The sequence below is a fragment of the Vulpes lagopus genome, chromosome 14 (assembly GCF_018345385.1).
Source record: "Vulpes lagopus strain Blue_001 chromosome 14, ASM1834538v1, whole genome shotgun sequence".
NCBI lineage: Eukaryota > Metazoa > Chordata > Mammalia > Carnivora > Canidae > Vulpes > Vulpes lagopus.
Window position 1 is genome coordinate 9199216 of NC_054837.1, and position 23005 is coordinate 9222220.

Here is a 23005-nt window from a genome sequence, read left to right on the forward strand (position 1 = left end):
ATTATGACTTCTGGACTGGGCTTTACAAGTCCCGCGGCAATGGGAGGCCCACCTGTTTCCTCCGGGTCCCCAGCACAGTGCAGGGGACACATGAGTAGAGTGTTTGCTTTCTAGGCTGTAGGAGAATGTTTTCGGGTGAAAAAAGGGCACATGAGAAACGTGGATGAGGGAAGCCACGGAAAAGCAGAGGGACACCCCATCCTCGTGGACAGGGTGGACATCCATCAGGGGAAGCCATGAAGGAGGCACTGTAGGGAAAGGGTGCCACTGACCTCTAACCCCAGACCATCACCTCAGGGGGCTCACTTCCCTTTTTTCCACCTAATGAATCCGGGAACAAAAGCCACTCACCTGTTAGTGTTGGACTTCTAGAAATGATGACGTGTTATTTCCATCAAATTTGACAAAAGCAACTATCCTGCCTAGGGACAGGGGGACATGAAACACTCACACCGGGCAAGCAAGATGCCACATAGGCCTGGCAGGTGCACAGTTCAGTTCCCAGCTGCACACACAAGCCTCTGAGCTTCCAGAAGTCACAAGTTCGATTCATTCCAGAGTTGCTTTTCGTACTAAGGCCAATTCTGATACACTGAATAGGAGGCAAAATTCTCGAAGCTTAGACCCTGCTTGGGCCTGTGCTGGCTGAGGCTGACTCTGGGCCTGGTTCCCCGAGCTCTAGGGAGCCTGCGCCTTTCCCACTTCATCGTTTAGGTCTGCCTTGGTCTGTTGCTGCTGGAAATAAACCCATTCACTGTCCTCGCCAGTGGACAGTTGGTGCCTCCTCAGTGGCCAATGTCATCTGCTGCCATCCCCAACCTTTTGGGTGATGTGCACCTGTAAGGGCAACTGCGCTGGAGGCCGAGCCCCAGCACCAGACAAGCCAGGAGCAAAACAGGTTTATTCAGATCTGTGGTCAGTTACAAAGTTGGTTTGATTTTTGGTCACGCGCCCCAGAATGCGTATTCTCAGTTTACATCAAAACACAAAACTCGACATTTACAGTTTGAAAACTTAAAAACAAAGGCTTTGTTTAAAATCACTGTTGAGACATTCTCTCTGGTGCATCACCCATATGACAGACCAAATTGCTCGAGACCCTACGGGGACGACTTCTGACAGCGAACATGTAATTGAACGTTTAAACGTCATCAAAATGTCAGGGCCTTTGCACTTGAGTTTATTGAAAATACAAAAAAACGCCTGTGACCATCTTTGGTTGCAGACTAGATGATGCTGACTCCCACGCCCCCGCCATGTCCCTGCCACGCCCCCTCCATCCACGGGGCATGCAGGCCTGTCCTGGACTAGGCAGTGAGGCTGGGGTGCCACCAAGCAATGTGCTTAATGGCTTGGGGGCGAGGAGGGAGGCGGGGGTGAAGCAGCGTCCCACTGAGCAGCTGTGTTCCCGGAGGATCTTTTCTCGGAATGGGATGACCCAGCCTCAGAATGGCTGGGCACGCGTGGAGAATGACCCTCACTTTACCAAACGCGATGGCAGCATCTCGCTTTAAAGTCAGGAATCAGAACCACCCTCCAATGTTCTCAGGAACCTCTACGGTTTTGGGAGCAGAGGGTGAGCTACTGTCCTACTGTCGCCAGGGAGCACTGACTCCCAAGCTTCATACGGCTCCACCCAGGATGGTCAGAGCACAGAAGGCCCTCAAGAGCCACGTCACCGCAGCCCGAGGGCCAAGGGCAGCAGGGGGAGGGGGAGCAGTGGCTGGGTCCAGGGTAGCCCCCCGAGACTAACAGGCCCTCTGATACCACTCCCTTCCCTGTCCGGCCTGGACCACAGCCTTCCTGTCTTAGCTTCTTACATATGGCTCTGTGGCTGTAGGAAAACACCCCGGAGCTCAAAGGTGGCCTCCTGGGCTCAAGGGAGGGGCTGTGCGGCCCTCTTGCTGGCTTGGCCACGGCTCAGAGCTGGTGCAGCTTGCTCCGCTCGGTCAGCAGCGTCATGGCCACCGCGTAGAGGAGGTAGCCCAGCATGAGGAGCAGGGCACAGGGCAGGGGCCCGATACAGAACAGGGAGGCCACGAAGAAGGCCAGGAGCAGTGAGAGCAGCGTCCGGTAGCTGCCCAGGAAGCGCAGGCTGAGCCTGGGGCCCCGGGCACGGCTGGCCGCACTCTCCCGCGCCACGGGACTCAGCAAGTGCCTGCCCGTCACCCCAGGCTCCGTGAGGTGGTATCGACAAAAGCTGCCAAGGAAGTCGGCCCGGGAACACAGGGCTGCCATCTGGCCTGCAAACTGGGGCACAGACAGAGGCGTGAGGAGTGGGCGCGGGCAAGGCCACATGCCACCCCGCCGCTCCCTGAGGGTGGCCGGACCGGAAGTGGGATGGCCCTCTGGCCGGCACTTACCCTGCAGTTGATGGCGGACGACAGCCGGAAGAGCATGCGGACCAGGCTGGCGATCTCATAGCTCCGGATGGGCTGCAGCTCCAAGTCACCCTGGTACTCAATGTCAAACCTGCGCAGCCCGTTGATGATCTAGACGCAGCAAAAGAGGCAAGCCGCAGGGGAGACCCGAGCCGAGTAGGCAGGCCCGCAAACACCAGTGCAGATGCATCAGGGGGGTTTCTGCTGCGCGAGCTCCTGGGACAATGGGGGACAGGAGGGGCCCCCCAGGACATGGACCTTACCTGGTACCGGCCCAGGGGTGTGAGGATGAGCCCGTCCTCTCCCACAATGCAATCTGGAAGCTGCTTCTTCCCGTTCTCATCTTGTGTCGTCCCCAAGGCAAGTGTGAGCTGGGCGAGCTGGGCCTCACTGAGCTGTTAGGGAGGAAGCACCGCGGTTTTCCACTACCTGCTTTCACTTCCAGGTGAAGGGAGGAGACGGGGCCACACTCTGGGCCTCTAACAGCAGGGGGCCCAACAAGACATCGCAGGAACAGGTTCCACCTCCCACAATCCGGGTGGGGAGGGAACACCAGGGAGGGGACAGCCCCACTGCTCGTACCCGGAACATCTGGCACAGGTACTCCAGGGCCTTCTCTAGGTACTCGTCTGTCTTGCGGACACTGTCCTGCCCCATTTCATCCAGGTCGTTGGCTGGGTAGGAGCCATTCGTGTCTGTGGAGCAGAAGCCCAGCCACGACAGGAAGGGGTGGCCGGGCGTGCTCTCCCCACATTGGTCAGAGATGGACTTGGCGGTCTGCTTGGCCTGCGTGATGAGCTGAGCCAGGCGCAGGACCTGTGGGGTACATGGACAGGTCAGCCGGCTCAGGGGGGCCACTTCATGCCACCCAGCCAGCTAGACACGGGTAGGCGGGCCTGGGGAAGTCCGACAGGCCAGGAGGGGGGCGGACGTTTTTTAAGACCAAAACATGCATATTCTGAACGTGAAAGCTTTCCAACAAACGCTGCCTTTATCAGAAAAACCTTAGACCTCAATGAAAAAAGGCAGGAGTAGAGCAGCGTCCAAGCAACACCTACCTTCCCTCTGCCTGAAAGGCACATGCCCTCCCCGGCTCTACTGTTCCTACAGCTTCAAGACGGCCATGTGGCCCCAGGGGAGCCCCAACTCACCAGCGTCCGGACCTCGGGCCCAAACATCGGGGTGTACTTGCAGTCCTGGCCCTCCAGGCTGTACACGTGGCTCTTCACCCGGAAAGAGGTGTCGGTGACGGCCGGTGGCCACGAGGACAGGAAGCTGCCAGTGAAGGTGGGAGCCGTGAAGAGTCGGTGCTGGCGGTGCGGGATGACAAGCTCTGGCTCCAGGAACAGCTGCTCCCCTGGAAAGCAGGAGACGAATCTGCCTTCAGCTTCCAGGGCATGAACTACCTAGTCACTGCTGGCAGGCTTTCTGGGCTCCTGCGGAGGCTTTCGAGGGGCAGGGGCCCAGCTCCTGATGCCCCCAGAGCCCCTGCCAGTCTCAATGGGTAGGCCAGAGAAGCTAACACCAGACAATGTCATCTCAGACATGACACGAACTGAGACCACTTTCCAATGCCACCAGGGTGCTCTGTCTCCCTCCAGCACTCCCCCCACGGGGAAGGCACAGTGCAGCCAGGCCCCGACCTCTACCCCACCACTGTCCACCAGGAGTCGCCATGCCACCTTCACCAGGCCACCAGTAGCCTGTGAGGCACACGCAGGGTCTGTGGGTCCCTCTCTAAGTGCTGCTTCCCACTGACTACGGACTTACCTTTCTGGATCATTTCAGCCAGGTTAGGCTGGGCAAAGACTTTGGCCACTCGGAACACCATGAGTGCGTTCTTGGGGCTGACCAGGTCGGTGCGGAGTGCGCGGCTCAGGAAGCCCACAAAGAGCTTGGTGTACATCAGCAGGTTCTCCTGCACAAAAGGTGCCCTGGGGGCCGGGCCATGCATCAGGGGCCACACCTCCCACCACGTCCCCACTCTTCCCTGTGTTTGACTCTACCCAGCCATGATATAGTGGTGGCTGAGGGCCCAAGGAAGTGGGGGAAAACTAGGCCTCCTGCGGACCACACAATCCTCCACAGGATGAGCCCCTCCCCAGAAGACAGGGCCTCTGTGGCAGAGGCTGGCCCGGCAGCAGAGGCTATAGGCAGAGAGCACTAGTGAAGGAGGGTGGAGGGTGTCAAGGGCAGTTTGGGGGTGGGGAGTGTGAACGTACATCTAAGCAGACAAGAAGGGCAAGGGGACAGTGCAGAGTCATCAGCTGTTTCCATGGGAGGTCAATCCCAGGCAACGCAGCACAGTCGAGGGGCAGCTCGTGCCCACCCCGAAGCAGGCCCCCCCAGGGAGGACAGCGTGCCAGGGCTCACCATCTCTCTGACACACACCGGGCCTGGCAGTCGCTGCTCGGGGCCGGCTTCTCAGGTGCATACCTCCAGGGCTGCAGGTAGCTCAGCCACATCTCCAGAACCTGGTGAGATACACATGTCCAGAAGGCCTGGTGGCTGGTACTCTGGTGGGCTGTGGGGCTGGGGCTTTGGGCCAAATCCTGGGGTGGCCTGGAGCCCAGCTTCCAGGAGGCAGCTCAGGTGAGCAGGGGTAAGCCTAACTGGGGGAACACAGAATGCTTCCATGGCTGAGCGAGGCAGGTGCAGCTTGGTGAGGCTGGGAACCCACCCAGTGTGGACACCTGGGTTCCAAGTCAGGGTGGACAGAGCTTTTCTGTACCTGAGGGTTGGCTTTGGAAACTCAAACGAGCAGAACGTGACCCTCAAGGCTTCCCCACCAGGCCTTTGCACTAACAGCTGAATCTTGCCTGTGTCCGCCCCATGGGACCTCCCTTACCAGGCACACAGAGGGCAAAGGCAAAGAAGGCGGGGCTGACACTCACAGCTCTGAATGACGCGTCCAGGGGCCAGTGGCCGAAGCAGTGCTGCAGGAAGAGGTAGAGCTTCTGCTGGACAAACCTCGGGACGGCGGCCCTGCAGGGGACAGGGGGAGAGGATATCCTCTTTGGTGAGCCCAGTGGCTCCTATTTGCAAGGGCCAGCTCTGCCAGGGTGAGCAGTGGGTACCCCCGGGAAGTAAGGCTTGTTTTGGGCCCCATTTCTCAGAAGAAGAAACCAAAGTTCAGAGAGGTTAGGTAAGGTCCCAACCACACACAGCACACTTGTGGATGATCTACTGAGGCTTCTGTGACCACCTCTGCTTGGCTTGCCACACACAAGTCACCTGCTCTGCTGGCCCCATTTGGCCTAGGAATCAGGCCACCATCCCAGCCCTTCTTATAGAGGGAGAGAAGGGGCAGAGGAAGAGGAGCCAGTTTGGCTCTTTCTGCCAGGCCTGGAAGGAAAGGCGGTGGCAACCAGGTGGCCCTACCCACCTGTGGGGCCAGAGTGGGGGTGGGGAGATAAACCCAAGAGGGGTCAAGATGATTTCCCACCTGCCCACCCTGCAGAGACCTCACATGCCATCTCTCACAACAGAGGGACAGGTCACTATGGCCTGTGCACAGCCCTGTACCCACCGTTTGAACTCCTCCAGAGGGCTGGTGGCATGGGAATGGGCAGAGGGAGAGACCTGCTCGGGCTTCAGGCTGTTGGAAAAGGCGTGCAGGTGCTTTAGCAGCAGGCGCACCACTAGCACATGCTCCTCGGTGGGTGTGAACGACTCCTAATGTTGGGCGGGGGGGGGGAAGTGGCGTGAGGGCCCAGGCAAGTCTGGGGTGAAGCCCCCAGGTAGGGCCATGTCCCACCCACACCATTTCTCCCTGCAGGATGCCCGGGCCACCCCCAGGGCCCTCCCCATGCCTTGCACCAGCAGATCTGCCTTGCTCGCGGGCTCTGAGACCTGCTAAGAGCACTGAAGCCTGCACAGGGTAACCCTGGGACAGCTTCCTAAAACAGACCTGTGGGCTTCCCGGGCCATTGCCACCCAAGTCCTCAGGGGTCCCCAGCTGCTGGTCAGCCAGAGGAGCAGCAGCAGGAGGCACACCAGGCCAGTATCCCACCCTGGATCGGGATTCCGGGTTTCCTGCCTGCCTCCCGGGTGTGTGGAGACAGCTCTCTGGGGCCCATGGCTTTCCCTTTCAGGTACAAACACTCCCCGGTCCTCCTGCTGCGACCCCCCCTTTCCCATCAGCTTCCCGTTCTGGACACAACCAGCTGGGGGCTTGACCCAGGGTGGCCTTTCTCTTTTGCTAACAGACCTGTGGTCAGCACAACCCCTAAGACAAGAGCACTCTCAATCTTGTGGGCTGAAACTCCGATTCATAAAGTTCACGTAGGATCTTTAAGACCCAGACTGGAGAGGACAGCTTATCTACTGGCTGTTCTGTGATGGAGAATAGGGCCGGGGCTCCTGAGTGGCAGGGAATGGCACTGGCAGGCCCCACTGCCCATCAGCTCCCAGCCCTTGGGTGCCCATACACACTCCTCTCCCCACACTCACCCCCAAGGCCTCTGAGGCCTCCACAGACTTGATGGAGGAGCTTTCGGAAGCCTAGTCGAAATACTGAGCAACGCTGAGGCTGGCACAGGCCATGCCTCCTGGCACAGCCCAGGGACCCAGCCCCAGCCTCGCCACCGCCCACGAACTGTCCTCTCGGCTATCCCCACCATGGATCTGCCTCCGCGGGCCCAGGCACACATCCCACGGCTCCGTACACACGGACAGGGAGCTATGGGGCCTTGTGAGGACATGTACTGCTGCTTTTCAGTACACTTAAGTTTTTGTGTGACGAATTTGCATCGTTTGAAGGAAAAGATATTTTCACAGTAATGAAATTTCAGAAAGCACTGATGCCAGGCTGTAACTGCCCCTCAGGAGCCTCCCTCTTTCTCATTCCTGGTCCCTCACCGACCCTACCACTGTCTCCCTGACAGAGGACAGGGCATCCGTGCTGAACTGGAACTGTGCCCCCTCCTGTGCACAGGCCCTTTCCATCACACTGGAAGCCCCTTGGGCTATCTTCCTGTGGGTGGGGGTGGGGGTAGGAAGAAGCCAGACCTTCCCTCTGACACCCACCCCCTCAAGCCAAATCCCCATAGGAGCCTGACCACCGCTGTACATGGCCTCCTCCAGCTGCGTGCCCTGGAGGGACACGTTCCCAAAGCCTGTGGCATTTCTCCCAGGGCCCCGACCTTCTCATCTAAGCAACCCCTCCTGCTGAGGACGTTTCTCCAGGGATCCTGCTCTTAGCCAAGTAAGACCTTCCCCAACACAGACTGGAGGGGTAACCATCTCTGTGCTCAGGCCAGCCCTGCCAGCCTTCCTGAACCATTCTCTTCCTTCCTCCCCTCCTCTCAGCAGTTGCTGCTTCTGGGTGGGACCCCTGTGTGCGCTCACCACCCCATCCCACCAAAGCGGACTTCTCATCCTCTGCTCAAATATCAGATTAAGGGTTGTTGTGGGCTTCCACTGAGGGGGAACTGGACGATCCCTGACCTCGAGCACGAATCTAGACGCAGGCTTTCTGCCCAGACCTTGGTGGCATTCATCTCATGAATCTATGACCCACCAGACTCCATCAGCCCTAATAGCCTGCAGGTCTGAACTCCCCCTACCAACCTCAAAACCGTCCACACCGGTCATGTCGACCTAAGCAGACCAGTCTTTATGAGGCTCTCATCCACTCCTGCCTGCCTCTGGAGGAGCGCACAAGTCCACACAAGGCCCAGCATGCTCAGGAATCGACAGCATCTCTAGGCCAAGCCCTTGTCCTCTCCGCCCCTTGGCCTCACACAGGCTTGGGGTCGGCAGAACCACGCAACCACGAGCCCTGGGCCTCCCTGTGCTCGGTCAGTTCCTGAGCACCAGGCCTGCACTGCCAGGTGAGTGAGGCCACTGCAAAGGCCTTGCTGTTCCCACTCCCTCAAACCGGGGCCAAGAGCAGAAACTCCCAAGAGCTTGCAAACTCCAGCTGGCTTAGGGTTTGGCCAGGAAGATCTGGTGGCCCTACACCCCACAGCTGGGCCAGTCTGCCAAGCTGAAGGCCAAGCCACGCTGAAGACTGATGCTTGCCACCATCCCACACACACACTGGCTTGCTCTGTTTGGAACTGGTCTGAGTCACCCCAGCCGGCCCCCCGCCGGCCCCTCGCTTTACCACTGCACTGCCATGCGCTCCATGGCTCACACCACAGGGCAGGGGTGAAACGGAACAATACGAGAGCGGCCAGTACTTGGTAGGCGTGGAGGGCCTGGAGGCTGGGTTGGGCAGGGCTGTGGAGGGCGCTGGAGACACTGAGTCGGTAGTGCAGAACCTCCAGCTGAGAGACAACAAAACAGAGAAGCCGAGAAGAGGCAGGGAGGGCAGAGGGCAGGGGACAGGAGGGGAGAGACCAGGGAGGGGACAGCAGGGAGAGAGAGACAAAAGTGAGCCCAGAAATAAGGAGAGAAAACAAAAAACAAAAACAAAAACAAAAGCACATCAGTGACAATCCACACAATCAGAGCCCCGCAGCCTCAGGCCAGTGGGACACCACCCTCTCAGCCGCCCTGACAGGCCCGCCTGATGGGCAGACCAGAGTCAGGCCCAAGGACTGCTCTTTCACCTGCCGGGCAGAGAGACAGACAGACACTCAAGGTCACCTGGACAGCCTCCTCCGTGTCACTGGGGCCTGAAGGGCTCTCTAGCACCCCGAGGTAGGCCCGACTCGCTCTCCTGCCAGAGGGTCCTGCCCTCCCCTGACCCTGAACACTCTGTGTGCAGCATGTGCATGCTGCAGCCCGCCAGGATCGCAGGGGCCTTGCTGGGACACACTGCTAGCCACCGAGGCCCTGAAGGCCCCAAGGCTCAGAAAAGAAACTTTTGAGGAACCAGTTTAATGGAGAACTCTGCTCACAGAAGAAAACACGTAATTTATTGGACTTCCCCTGGTTATTCCAAACAGAAATTTACCAAATTGATATATGATGTGATCAGTTCTTAGGTATCAAAGTCCAGTCAGCGGCCCCTCCTGAATGGTTCTCTCTGTGGGGGCTGATTCCCAGGGTGGCGCAGAGGCTTAGCAAGGCTCAACCCCCCAGGCCTGATGCCCTCCACACTCTGCATTCTGTAAATCGTTAAAGGTGGCACAAACACTCATGGGTTTGAATTCTGGGAGACCCACCTCACCAGGACTCCCCAACTCCAGATACACAGAGCCCTTCACCAGTCCCAACAGGCCCCAAGATATTGGCCATGGCCACATACATCCAGAGGCAGTTGGAACCCTGAGGCTGGGACAGCCTGGGACATGGGGGATGACGGCTGAGTTGGCACAACTGTCCACCCCCCCTCCACCCTCTGTACCCCCTGCAGTGACAAAGCCTGCTAAAGTAGTCCCCTTCAGCCAAGCACAGCCCAGATCCGGCCCTGGCACACATCCTGCCCTGGGAGGGCCATGCCTCCCACTGAGTACCATGCTTCACACAGGAGAGGTCAGAATGCGTGTGCCAGACTTGAGGAGACAGGCACAGCTAGAGACACGCAGAGCAAGGACAGGAAGGAACACAGCAAGTTGTCCGCCCTTCAAGGTCTTCCTCTGAGCCAGACCCGGGGCTCAGCTACAGCTCAGTGGGAATCAGGGAACACGTGGTTCCCCTCCTGGGTGCCTGCCCAGCCTACAGGAAAGCAGGGCAGGCCCCATAGTGGCCGGAGTGTGCAGTCTTTAGCGACCACCTGCCTCTCCAGAAGCCCTGCTCAGTAAGCTAGGGTGGAGCAGAGGCCCAGGCTCTGCAGAGCAAGCATCCACCCAGGGGATGCATTAAAGCACTGTGGGACTTCTCAGAGCTGCACTTCCTGCATCTCTAATATCAGGAAAAGAGTGACCCCAAAACTAGGATTCCACATGGCAGCACAGGCCTGGGTAAATGTAAGGAGCCTCGGATAAAGGAGACCTCCATGGTTGTCTTTCTCCACTTCCCACACACCAGGTTTTCTGAGGTTTCATTTTCAGCCTCAATAGGAGGCCAAAAAACAAATAAAAACTCCAAAACCCTCTCTGGGTGTTTGGTGGGGTTTCCTGGTTGTCCCCTGACCATCACCAATCATTCTGAGCAGCTTTGATCCACCTTGTGGTCTGGCCAAGAGGAAGCAAACGTGGGGAAGAAGGGGACGCTCCCCCCACCCCCCGCTCTGGCAGGTACAGCCCACCACTCCTCACAGGTGACAGGCAGATCTACTAAAAATTACAGTGAATGTGCTCCCACTGTCTCAGAAGACAGAATGAGCAAAGTAGCCTCTGCAAGACCAGCCACATGCACAGGGGCTGAGGGAGCCCCCCAGCACCACAGGGGAAAGCCTGGCCCCCTGACCCCCGTGCACCAGCCAGGAACATGCAGCAAGTCCACTCTGGAAGCAGGAATGGCAGTGCAGGTGATCAGTGACTCGAGAGGCCCAAGATGGAGTCCTGGCTTTCCCTCTGTCCCATGTGGTGCCAAGGACAGAGATCTGGGGTACTCTGTACTTTAAGAGAACAGCAGTTGGGGGCTATTCCCCAAACTGGTAATCAGCAGAGTACCGAAGGTGAGCTGGCTGCTGAGACTCTGCAACAGGAAAACAACTGCTACTTGCTGGAATCACAGAGGGAAAGTCACAGCCCACCCTTACGAATTTCAACCCACAGAGTCTTAATTTAAGAACTCTCTCAAGAACTTGCTCTGGCTTCGACAAAAGCAAAGTCTAAGAAGCAACACAGAAGCACACAAAAGCGCACAGAAGCCACGGATCGCACAGTTGGTTACAAGCCAATGCTGCCCTCAGCAGGGCCTGGGTTCATGTGTTTCAGGTTGTTTCATAGAGTGTGAATCTAGGCGCCCACCCTGCCTCTCATTAAGCGAACAGAGCTGTTCTACCCTGACGAGTCCAGTGGGCTGCCAGCCCAAGCGATAGCAACCCAGGGAAGGTTTCAGGGACACAGCTGCAAATGAGCATGCTGCCCTGTGAGGGAAGGTTAGGAGAGGAGGAAATAGGCCAGGCCACATGCAGGAAGGCACCAGATCCCACCCACTGCACAAGGGGCTGCCTGCTGCGGCTCCAGAGGAGGTGGAGGGCAGCGTGGACGCCCAGGTGAGCAAAGTCTGCCAGGGGCCACCTCGGCAGGAGAGCAGGAGGCACTGTGACAGTAGAGGGGACAGCCCCAGCTGTGACTCCCAGAGGCATCTGCAACTCTCCTGCCCCCAGAGCACGAGCACCACAACCTCATCCATTCCAGCTGCCGGGAAGCAGGCTCTTGAAGTAGCATGGGGAGGACCCCAGAGAGGACAGGCCTCCGGCTCTCATGGTGAAAGCCCACCACAGAACAAAACCCACCTGCTGTCCAGCACTGGAGTAAGGGGTGATGGGGAGTTTCTGCTTCCCACAATCCAGCCCTTGAAAACTAGCTGAGATCAAGGACAAGAAGTAGCAGGCAGACCAGGCACACCAGGGCCAGAGCAGATGGAACAAAAAAGTGCAGCAACGTACCTTAGCGTGAGGGGACTGCATTTTTTGGTACATCTCCAAGGAATAATGATGAAGCCACATTTCAACAAAAACCTGCAAGAGAGCACTGGATGGTCAAATGATTTTCATCTAGGGTGGTGTGAACAACAACAAAAAAAACCCCAACCTCTGGGGCAGGGGATTAATATCCAAATGATGGTGGTCACAGGAAATCTCTCCAGCAATGAGGGAGCGGGAAGATGTGGGGGTGGGACAAGCTTTCCTATGGATCCACTGGACACTAAGCAGCACTCGGTCATGAGAAAGTCAGAACTTGATGGACAGGGAATCCTAAGATGAAAAGCACTGCCGACGACATACGTTAGACAGGTGGCCATGTTTCTTCCAGTCTCGGATTTCTACATGGCACAGCAGGAAAATACCAACAATTTTGAAGCCCTCTCAGGCTGAGGACAGTGTTTAGGCCTCTGTCCCCTGGGGGCAGAAGGCAACCGGGCAGTTTATTTTCAAACAGAAGATGAGAAGGGCCTCCTCACTCTCACCTGGAGTAGAGTTTCAGACCTCCAGATCTCATGGGAGGCGGGGTCTGCGTTCACAGATGTCTGGTGAGAGACGTGTCGCTTCAGGAGGCTGGTGTGGTGGAGGCCATAGGAAGCAAAGGGGATGGCTGGTGTCCTGAAGGACACACAGAAACAAACAGGCCTTTGTTAGGGGCTCCTGATGGCACAACCAGAGGCAATCCGAATGTGAACACTGGGTGGCAAGAGTAGCCATTACACCTGCTGAATCACAGGATGGACCCCGTATCCATATGGATATACACAACCAATGAACGGGAAAAGTCTTCCCTACCGCAGCGTGCACTGATCAATGTAAGGGAGGAAAGCAGAAAACCACCCTTAGGCAACCATCCTATTAATAACTGATTTAGCCAATGATCATCAAGGGACACTAATACCAATAATTACATAGTCTTAACCTTTCTTCCCAACAAACCCCTCCTGCTAATTAACTTAGGCACAAAGAACCCATTTAATCTCACAGTAGGAAAAGCTGGCCAACCAACACCCCTCCACTCCCCCAGCCAGTGATCAAAACAGTATCACCAGCATACAGACTCCATAGCCGCTGGGCCTAATTGCTAAGAAACACCAGAGACACTCAAGATAAAGGCATTTTGCAAACCTCCGGGTTGCAAGCTTCCAAGGTGTCAAGGTCAGGAAAGACATGGGAAGACTGAGGGACTGTTCCATACTGTAGGGGGACCAGAGACAACCACACACAGCGAGCAAGCCTGCAATGGATCCCAGCAGGGGAGCAGACATGGGTGGGGTAGCTAGTGCAGCTCGAGGGAGTCTAAGGATGAGATAGTGGCCTGGCTGCAGTACTAATTTCCTGATTTGGATAAAAGTGCAGTGGCTGGGGGATCCCTGAGTGGTTCAGCAGTTTGGCGCCTGCCTTTGGCCTAGGGCGCGTGGAGTCCCAGGATCGCATAACCCAAGTCAGGCTCCCGGCATGGGGCCTGCTTCTCCCTCCTCCTGCGTCTCTGCCTCTCTCTCTCTCTCTCTCTCTCTCTCTCTCTCATAAATAAATAAATAAATCTTTAAAAAAAAAAAAAAAGTGCAGTGGCTGTGTAGGAGAATGCATTTGCTTTTAGGAAATACACTCCAAAACATTAAGAAATAACAGGCATTGTATCATAATCCACTCAAATAGCCAAGAAAAAATACATACAGAGAAATAGTAAAATGATTTAGGTACACCTAGGTAGCTCAGCAGTTTAGCGCCTGCCTTGGCCCAGGGTGTGATCCTGGAGTCCCTGGATGGAGTCCCACTTCGGGCTCCCTGCGGGGAGCCTGCTTCTACCTCTGCCTGTGTCTCTGCCTCTCTCTCTCTGTGTCTCTCATGAATAAATAAAAAGATCTTTAAAAAAATAAACAAAATGATTTAAAAATGAAGACGAAGCCCCCATGGAAGTTGTTTGTTATTCACGGCAAGTTTTCTTTATACTTTAGGTTCTATGTTAAAATAAGCCAACAAAACTGGACCCAGGAAACAGCTTGGCGGCTGAAACGTGTCTCTGAGACGGCATGAACCTGACCAGTCCGGCTCCTTCTTGGCCGTAGCATTACCAATGCCTGGATCCCTCTCCCCACTGCCATGCCCCCACCTCCCCCTCTAGTCCCCTCTCCTTGGGGGTATCTGTACACACACATTGAGTCCTGGGTCATGGCACAGCATATGCCAGCAGCTGTGGGGCAGACTATGCCTACCTCCCAGGGACAAAGGTGCATGAGCTGAGGACGGTGAGGAGCACAGGTGGCAGCTCCCGGGGTAGGAGCGTCTCCTGCAGGGATACGGCCAATTGACCCCTGGCTGAAGGCCTCCCAAGACCTCAGTTCACCTTTGGGTTGAAGCTGGCTGCACACTCCCCCTTCCTGCATGGTCCAGCCACAGCCCAGCCTATTTGGATTGGCACAAAAGGATATTTACCCCAGGGCCTCTGGCTCAGGCCAAGACCTGGTCCTGCAGCCTACACAGATCCCTCCGGTTCTTTTTTTTTTTTTTTTTTTAATATTTTATTTATTCAAGAGAGAGAGACAGGCAGAGGGTGAAGCAGGCCCCATGCAGGGAGCCCGACGTGGGACTTGATCCCGGGTCTCCAGGATCAGGCCCTAGGCTGAAGGTGGCACTAAACCGCTGAGCCACCCAGGCTGCCCCATCCCTCTGATTCTTATTCTTCCACATGTCAGCCCTGCAGTGGCTTGCCTACAGGCCCTTTCTCTCCAGCACCACCAGCCCAGTGGCATCAGTCAGCTCTGGAAACACAGCTTCAAGCCACTACTTCAGTGTGGGGCTTGGATGTCACACGTAGGGAGGGCTGCCATGGGCAGAACACAGTCCACTCTCAAACCAAAGCCAGGCCTCATCCATGTGGCTGTAAGACCTGCTCACTGAAAACCCAGACACAGACATTCTCCTTACCCCCTGCCCTCCAGTCTGTGCCAGGTAGCTGGGGTTGGGGGATCTCAGGCATAAGAAAAGTTGGAGCAACTTGAACAAAAGTGGTACTACTGTCCCACGAGCAATGCCCGCTGACCAGGCTACTCCCTCATGGAATGGCTACCCCAAGCCAAGCCAGGGCAGCCAGAGAGCCTTACCTGGGAGCTGGTGAGGGACTGGGCCCCCCGGGACTGGAGGAGAGTTGGGGGAGCACACTGCCTTCTGTGGGTAGGAACCAGGACAGGTACCTGTCCACGAGGATGAAATAGGCACAGTCTGAAGTTCGGATGTGGAGGGCCCCAGGGAGTGGCTGGAAAAGCAAATCTGTATTGGTGTGTGACTCTGGGTGCCGCCCCTGGCTGCTGACCCCAGCAAGTGCAGGGCTCAGATCAATGCACACGAGCCCTGGGACATGGGCCATATGCCAGAGGTTAGACCAGAGGCACCCCAGGGCAGTACTAGGAGACAAGTTCCCACCACAGGGGGCCTGACTAGACCCCAGAGTCCTTTTCAGCATGCAAACTTCCTGGGCACCTCTTCCCTGCCCCATGCCCAGCAAGCACTTCCTGCAGGAAGCTAAATCAATTACCACCCGGGGCCCGGATCACCCCACGTTGCCTGTCAAGTCTGCACAAGTTCGTCATCCCCACTAAGTGAGGATGGCCTGAAGAATAAAGGCTGGAGGAGGAAGCAGAGGAGGAGCTGGAGAAATGAGGTGGGAAGGGAAAAGAAGTGGAAGATAAAGGAAGTCCTAGGTTGTAGCACCACCCATCGTGGGGTGGGGGTGGGGGGCTTTGATCAAAAGCTGCTCAGGGTCATCCCTTTTATACCTTTTGGGTGATGAGGCTCAAAGCAAAGAAGAACATGTAGTATTCGAACGGGTCTGATGGCAGCATCAGGAGGCAAACAGGTCTGGTTACTGGGCCACCCCCAGCACTGTGTCCCACCCACTCAAGGCCTCCCCACCCCTGTGGGCACTGACAAAGGATACTGAGGGCCAAGTTTAGGCCAAGGCCCCCTGTTGTGGGGAACTGGACCTTGTTGTGGTACAGAGGGCTGTCGGGGAGTACGCGCTCCTGGATGGATGCCTTCACAGGGCCCTGTGGAGACAGGGCACTGGGCTTGTGGGCAGGCTCCAGCAGGGCACTCCCATGCTGTGTGGAGGCCACCAGCACAGGGACCCTGCCTGGGGGAGCAGTGCTGTCTTCCGGGTAGCACTGGAGCAACAGGGCCTCCACTCAGAATGGCTCGCGTTATCCTCAGGAAGACCCTCAATCAGCAAAGGCAGGAGCTCTGGGAGTTTCTGAGCCTCGTCAAGCACTTCACATTCCCCATCTTCTTTGCTTCTCATACCCACCCAACACGTCACCCCTCAATTTGCCTCTAAAGGACTGGAAACTCAGAAAAATAGAGCAACTGGTTACACAGCCCTGCCTGCCACTCAGCCAGGCACAAACCAGGCTGTGTGGTGCTTTCTCCATGGGCAGAGTTTGGAATTATGCCTCCTGGGCCCTGAGCAGACCGCAGTGCTCTCCTGCCCCCCGAGCCCTGCCCAGCCCCCATCACCATAGCCGCTATGCCGGGCACTCTGCCCCGAGCACGACTCTCACTCCACTGCTTACTTACAGGCAGGTAGGAGACGGGAAAGTCAAATTTATAGTCTTCGGCCTGAAGCTTATAAACCAACTTCATCATTGGGCCACTGAACATGAAATTAAACCGATAAAAACAGGACAATGAACTGTAAACCATTTTGCTGTTTCTTAACTTTGAAAAATACAGCACTTTAAGAATGGGATCACCATGAGGAAACATCTAGCCCCTCTTAGGTGAAAAACCTACCTACCCAGGGTCTAGAAATTCCATTGCAATGCTGTACTCCACAGGATTCACGCGTCCCTGTAGGCAGCGGAGGTTCCAGCCGACAAGGACACCGTCTAGGCTGCCGAAAATGCTCTCCACCAGCCATGGGAAGATGGTGTGCAGTTCCTGAAACAGTGTGCAGGGGAAGCTTTGGGCAGGCTTGCTGAGGACCAGTACCCACTGCCAGGCTGCATAGGCCTCCTGCCCAGTCCTGCCCTATAGCACAAGTTCCCCATCTCCTTCACTCAGTGTATACACATGAACTGGAAATTTCCAGGGTAAGAATATTTGTCCAGGTTGGCTTCCTGGATTTATACCTACTACTTGATAATTCTGGGTGTGATATAAATAAAATATATTTTTTCAGTATGAAAACCAGGATTTCTCAATCTTTTGGGCTGGACACGTCTTTCGGGGAGTTCTCTGGGAAAGTTACCAGCATGACTGGCCTCTACCCACTTGATGCCAGTAACACCTTCCCCTATGTGACAACCAAAAATGTCTCTAGGCATTGCTAAGTGTCCCATGTAGGACAGAAGTACCTGCAGCTGAGAATCCTTGGTCTACATATTGGTATTTTTAAATGTGTCTATAAATGTGATAGTCACAATACTGGGTCAGACCTCTGTGCGGGACAGTGCTCAGAATTGGGAACCTGGGGCTATAAGAATGTTTTTCAAAGAGTATATGAGATATGCCCCAAAGAGATGCTAGCAGAACAGTACCTTTGCTGGAAAATCCTCGATGACTTTAACCAAGTCTTGGCACCGCTGTGCAAAGGGCTTATTTATAGAGTCAGCTTTCAGGCTAGCCTACAAGAAAGAACAAACCGAAAAAGTCATGAGCATATTCACTTGGCAGCTTCTGCGGTTATTCTGGCTCAAACCAAAACAAACTCAAATGATAGGTAGGAGTCAGACACTGCATGGGCCTGGTTCCCCAGCATCTGATGTGTCAGGTCATGCATGTGTCGGTGGCCTAAAGAATGCAACTAGGAGAGCAGGGGTCCTTTGCTCTCTAAATATTCAACAATCAGGATTCTTCCCTGCACCCTCTGTCAGGCACCCCCAGTTACAGCAGGGCACTGCAAATTTTCATGACAGAAGTGACTTCCACCCAATCCAGAAGGAGGGGGCCAGCTCCAGGGTCAGCCTCACAGCAGAGGACCTTATTGTATATGGCATCCCTCACAGACCAGAGTACTCACTGAGTATGTACACATGAACTGGAAATTTTCCTGTGATGACACCACTGTGATCATCAGTGAGGATGCTCAACAAAATAAGGGTGACAGCAGAAACCCTCTTAACCAAGCTGTCCTTTATTCCTTTGGTAACAAGCCAATGAATTCATTACCTTAAGAAATAAGGCAGCCTAGAAATAACAAATGGCTTTAACCAAATGTCAACATGAATCATGAAGGTGATGGGCAGGCCAAGGAACATTCAGGACAAGAATGAAGGAAATCTACCCAAGGTCAGAGGTGTGGATTAACATCTGGAGAAAATGCCAGAATTTGAACCAAGAGGGCTTTGCCCAATGATATCTAAGCCCTTAGCCACCTCTAAATGAGGGCAGTGTCTCAAATCAGAAGTAAATATCTGGGCTGTTGCAGCCACACACTGTGGGAAGGCTCCCCCATGCCTGGCCTCTCTACCCACTCGATGCCAGGAGCACCTCATATGTTGGCTCGAGAGGGTACACCAAAGTAGGATGTCCTTCTGAATAAATGTTTACAGAAAGTATCTTCTGGGAACTAAAACTAGGAATCCTCACCATGGCTATCTGCCTCACACCTAACTTCCCAGTGTCATGTTTCATACCGAGAGTGTAGTCCTGGTGCCCCCAGGGCAGCAGTGTCCTGCCTTCACGGATGACAGTTAAGATTAGAATATCCCATTGAGTATGTAAAGACTTACAAGACATGAAAATTCTGATATATATCCTTTCACATGCTCCTCCACATGCCCAGGAAGTAGTGAAAATGGCATTTGAACCAACTTATCTTGTAGGTGAGAAACTCATCTTATAAATGAGAAAGCAGGGCTCAGAGGTTGAGTAAACCCATGTCCTGCACTGGTATGGGGCAGAGTCAAGTCTAAGGATTCTAACCCCCAGGCCAACTTCCTTCACATCCCCTCAAAAAACCACCAGCAGAAGGTTCAAGCCAGGGGAAAGCACTCACAAGTCCCTGAGCTGCAGAACTATCATCACGCTGACACTCCCACAGGCAGCCAGTACTTACCAGCAGGAAGCTGGGCTGCTGCAGGTGAGGGAACGCCATAGCAGCCTCCTGGCAGCTGGTGAAAACGGCCGTCTTAGGAAACCACTGTTTAAAAACAAAGGCGACATCTCAACATCTGCCATTCAACAGAATACTATATTGCCTCACAATGTCCAGGGGAGTTATGTGTATAACTCAACACACACTGCACTGTCCAGTTTCACGTTTTATAGAAATGCCAGTCAGATGCAGTCCATGGCAACCAGCTTCAGAGCTAAGTGTGCGGTGGCAAATCCTTGGTAACGCTTGTACGGCACTTGTTAGGTGCCACACCTGTTCTAAAGACCCTCCATATATTTCCTCATTTAATCCTCAGGGGTAGGCAAAATTGTAAAGATAGCCTTTCCAGAATCCTATCCTTGGGTATTCAATCAAACACTCATCTAGGTATTATGAAGGAATTCTGCAGATGTGACTGAAGTCTCAAGGGGGTGGACCATAGGTACAGAGCGGTTCCAGCTGCCAGCCAGAAAGGAAATGGGGACCTTAGTTCCAGAACCCGAAGGAAGGAGATTCTGCTGGTAACTTGAATACGCTTAGAAAAAAATTCTTTCTGAGGGCTTCTGGGTAAGAGCAAAGCCAACCAACACTTTGATTTTAGTCTTGTGATATCTTAGGCAGAGAACCCAGCAGAGCCTGCCCAGACTTCTGGACTATTTAACTGTGAGATAAGAGTGGATACGGTTTTAAGCTGCTAAGTTTGTTGAGGAAGAACTGAAAATATATCCTCCGGGTGCATGAGTGGCTCAGTGGTTGAGTATTTGCCTTTGGCTCAGGTCATGATCCCAGGGTCATGAGATCAGGTCCCGTGTTAAGCTCCCAGCAAGGAGCCTGCTTCTCCCTTTGCCTGTGTCTCTCATGAATGAATAAATAAAATCTTTAAAAAAAAAAAAAGAAAGGGGGCACCTGACTGGCTCGATCGATTAAGCGTCTGCCTTCAGCTCAGGTCATGATCTCAGGGTCCTGGGATCAAGCCCCACATGAGACTCCCTGCTCGGTGGAGAGCCTGCTTCTCCCTCTCTCTCTGACCCTCTTCCCTACTGCGCTTGCTCTCTGTCTCAAATAAATAAATAAAATCTTTAAAAAAAATAAAAAATAAATGTAAAGAAGGAAGGAAGGAAGGAAGGAGGGAAGGGAGGAAGGAAGGGAGGAAGAAAGGAAGGAAGGAAGGGAAAGAAAGAAAGAGAAAAAGAGAGAGAGAGAGAGAGAAAGAAAGAAAGAAAGAAAAAGAAAGATAGCTTGATCCCTGGGTGGCTCAGTGGAAAGAAAGAAAGAAAAAGAAAGAAAGAAAGATCGATCGATCGATCCCTGGGTGGCTCAGCGGTTTGGCGCCTGCCTTCAGCCCAGGGTGTGATCCTGGGGTCCCAGGATCGAGTTCCACACTGAGTCCCACATCCCCTGCATGGAGCCTGCTTCTCCCTCTGCCTGTGTCTCTACCTCACTCTCTCTGTGTCTCTCTTGAATAAATAAAATCCTTAAAAAAAATTGAGAGAGAGAGAAAGAAAGAAAAAAATATATCCTCACAACAATCCTGCAACGTCAATACAGATAAAGAAGTAGAGGCAGAGAGGAGGTAAATCACTTGCCCTCACTCAGTTGGTAAATGGCAGGACCGGGCAGCCTGGGTGACTCCACGGTTTAGAGCCGCTTTCAGCCCAGGGCGTGATCCTGGAGACCCAGGATGGAGTCCCACGTCGGGCTCCCTGCATGGGGCCTGCTTCACCCTCTGCCTGTGTCTCTGACTCTTTCTCTGTCTCTCATGAATGAATAAATAAATAAAATCTTAAAATAAATAAATAAATGGCAGGGCCAATATTCTAATGCACAGACCTCCTAAGACAACTCCTACCGAGACAGGTGGGTAAGTCTCCTGAATGTCACCTGTGCTCTGTGAGGATGAATGGAGGGGATGAGCAAGCTCAGTTGTGGGAGGTTGTTTTCTTTCTTTTTCTTTCGTGGGAGGTTTTGAAGAAGTCATCAGAAAATTAGGAGCAACTCTCTAGATTCCTATCTCTCTGCCCACCTAGGTCAGAAACTGAAAATAATCCAGATGTGGACTGAACAGAAAGGGAGCCTGACACTGCTCTGCCCACAGCATGAGTAAGGGTGCTGAGGCGGTAAATGGAAGTGTATGTGGATGAGGAAAGACCAGGTGCAAGGAGGCTGTGAGGCAGTGGAGGAGTTGACAGATGTGCATCTCTGCCTCTTGGCAATAAAAACACCTCCCGGGTTTTTCCAATTCTTAATAGTATTGGCTATCAAATCCAGTTTTAAAGACCTAAGAGGCCTCAATACTGAACCAGGAGAACACTGCGATTAAAATGACCAAAGCAAAATGATCAGAACAGCATAAAATCCTGGCCTGTTTCCAAGGGCAGAGCTTTGGCGATGCTGAGGTGCGAGGGCCTCCTTGCTCAGAGGCAGCCTGCACTGGCAGCCGCCGAAGGCCTGAGGCCCAGAAGAATCTTTCGGAGGGCGGGCAGCGTCTCCTGCGCCCTGTCCTCTAACCCAGCCGCAGCCAGGCTCCTCCATCACACACCCTTCTCCACTGTGTATCAAGGGTTCCCTTCATCCGCCACTTCACATTCACTTTCGTCAGTGGCTGCTCCGGATCTTGTTTGGGGTCTCAGAGCGGCAACGCCAATCGCACTATGGCCAAGGCCTCCCTCTGGCTGCGCTCTGAGCCGCGGAAGCAGAGCAGGCTCCCATTAGCAGCTCACAACTGCCCTGAGAAGGGAGCATCGGGATCTTCATATTACAAATGAAGAAACTGAGGCTCGGAAAGGCCGGCCCACACAGGGAGGAGTCGGGTGAGAATTCATCCCCACGGCTCAATTAACTCGAATCTCTCCTTCCACCAACTCGTACAACGGACGTTAACCGAGCACCCACCAGGACCGGGTGTGCGGGGCGCACGGGAAGGGGGCATGAGCGCGCAGCCGAGCCCCTGGCTCCCCAGCCTGCCGGCCCGGCTCGGGGCACGGACCCCGACGCCCGGCCCGAGGCCTGCGGCTCGAACAGGAAGTGACACGCTTCGGCGGAGGTTCTGGGGGCGGCCGGCCCGCACGCGGCTCCCCCCACTCACCTGGGGGACCCATGAAGTCGCTCGCCGAAGGGACGGAGACCGCCATTCGGCTACCCGGCGCCGAAATGTCGTCATCAAGCTGCGCTTGGCGTCACGCCTCCGCCGGCCCGGCGGGAAACGCACCGCGGGCTCCGCGCGCAGCTATCTCAAGAAGGCGCGTGCGCACAGCGCAGGCCGGGTTCATAGGGTTACACCTCCGAGTGCGCGTGCGCAGCGGGGGGCAGCCGTCGCCCTTAAAACCCAGCGTTCCCGGGCGGTAGGAGCTGGAAGGAGCGCGCGTGCGCAGAAAGAGAAGCTGTCAAGACGGTCCTGGAGGCGCGCCCCCTAACGGGGAACCGGCGCGGGATAATTACACCCCTCAACGACTGACTTTTCTTCTGACGGGTATTTATCGAGCGCCTACTACATGCCAGGCACTGCGTGGGTGCTGCTGCCCAAGGGAGAATGGCCAATGCCGTCTGACCCTGCTTGCCCAGAAACGGGTCTCCGCGGTGCCACAGGATCCCGCACGCCCTACACACACCCCTGTTGTGGGATCACTGAGGACGACCGTGGAGAGGGAATTCTTGAGACTATTGGTGCAACTTAGTAAGTTCATCGAAGTAGCACAGGGACAGGAGGAGCCGTGGGCAGAAGCTGCTGCACTTGTGCTGAATGAGGCTGGCGGTTCTATCGGAGGGGCTGTGCAGGGATTATTAGGTCACAAATGTCTTCTTGGGATTTCTCCTTCTAAAACTACTTTCGCAAGGTTTCTCTGGTGCGTATCATTCAGCTCGGTAGTGACTACCCGTGAGACGTACCGGCAGCCAGGAGACCTTTGAGGATGTAGCAACCGGCCCTTATCTGATCTTTATCAAAGCTATGCAGGCTGTCGTTCAGCCTTCGGGCTAGAGACGAGCATCTTCCTGCTTTTACCCCTCCTCACCCCGCAGGGAAACGTCTGCGGTTGGAGCGGCGGA

General features: G+C 54.9%; 1 protein-coding gene across 3 annotated transcripts; it reads right to left on the reverse strand.

The window, feature by feature from the left end:
• Positions 1-884: 884 nt before the first annotated feature.
• On the reverse strand, positions 885-22202 carry SMPD4 (sphingomyelin phosphodiesterase 4). Of its 3 annotated transcripts, XM_041728841.1 has the most exons (20): positions 22047-22202; positions 18923-19006; positions 17403-17489; positions 16661-16803; positions 16441-16516; positions 15806-15914; positions 15645-15697; positions 14973-15124; positions 12354-12486; positions 11833-11904; positions 8567-8653; positions 5911-6056; positions 5276-5366; positions 4755-4855; positions 4152-4315; positions 3533-3738; positions 2964-3197; positions 2645-2776; positions 2364-2492; positions 885-2250 (listed from the first exon to the last, which is right to left on the reverse strand). In XM_041728841.1, exons 1-20 carry the CDS (start codon positions 22119-22121, stop codon positions 1921-1923), a joined length of 2604 nt encoding a protein of 867 aa, XP_041584775.1. In that variant the 5' UTR covers positions 22122-22202; the 3' UTR covers positions 885-1920. The 3 variants fall into 3 exon arrangements, with proteins under 3 accessions (XP_041584775.1, XP_041584776.1, XP_041584777.1); XM_041728842.1 differs by lacking the exon at positions 8567-8653; XM_041728843.1 differs by lacking the exons at positions 17403-17489; positions 18923-19006; positions 22047-22202 and having other exon boundaries at positions 16657-16790.
• Between the last annotated feature and the right edge of the window lie 803 nt (positions 22203-23005).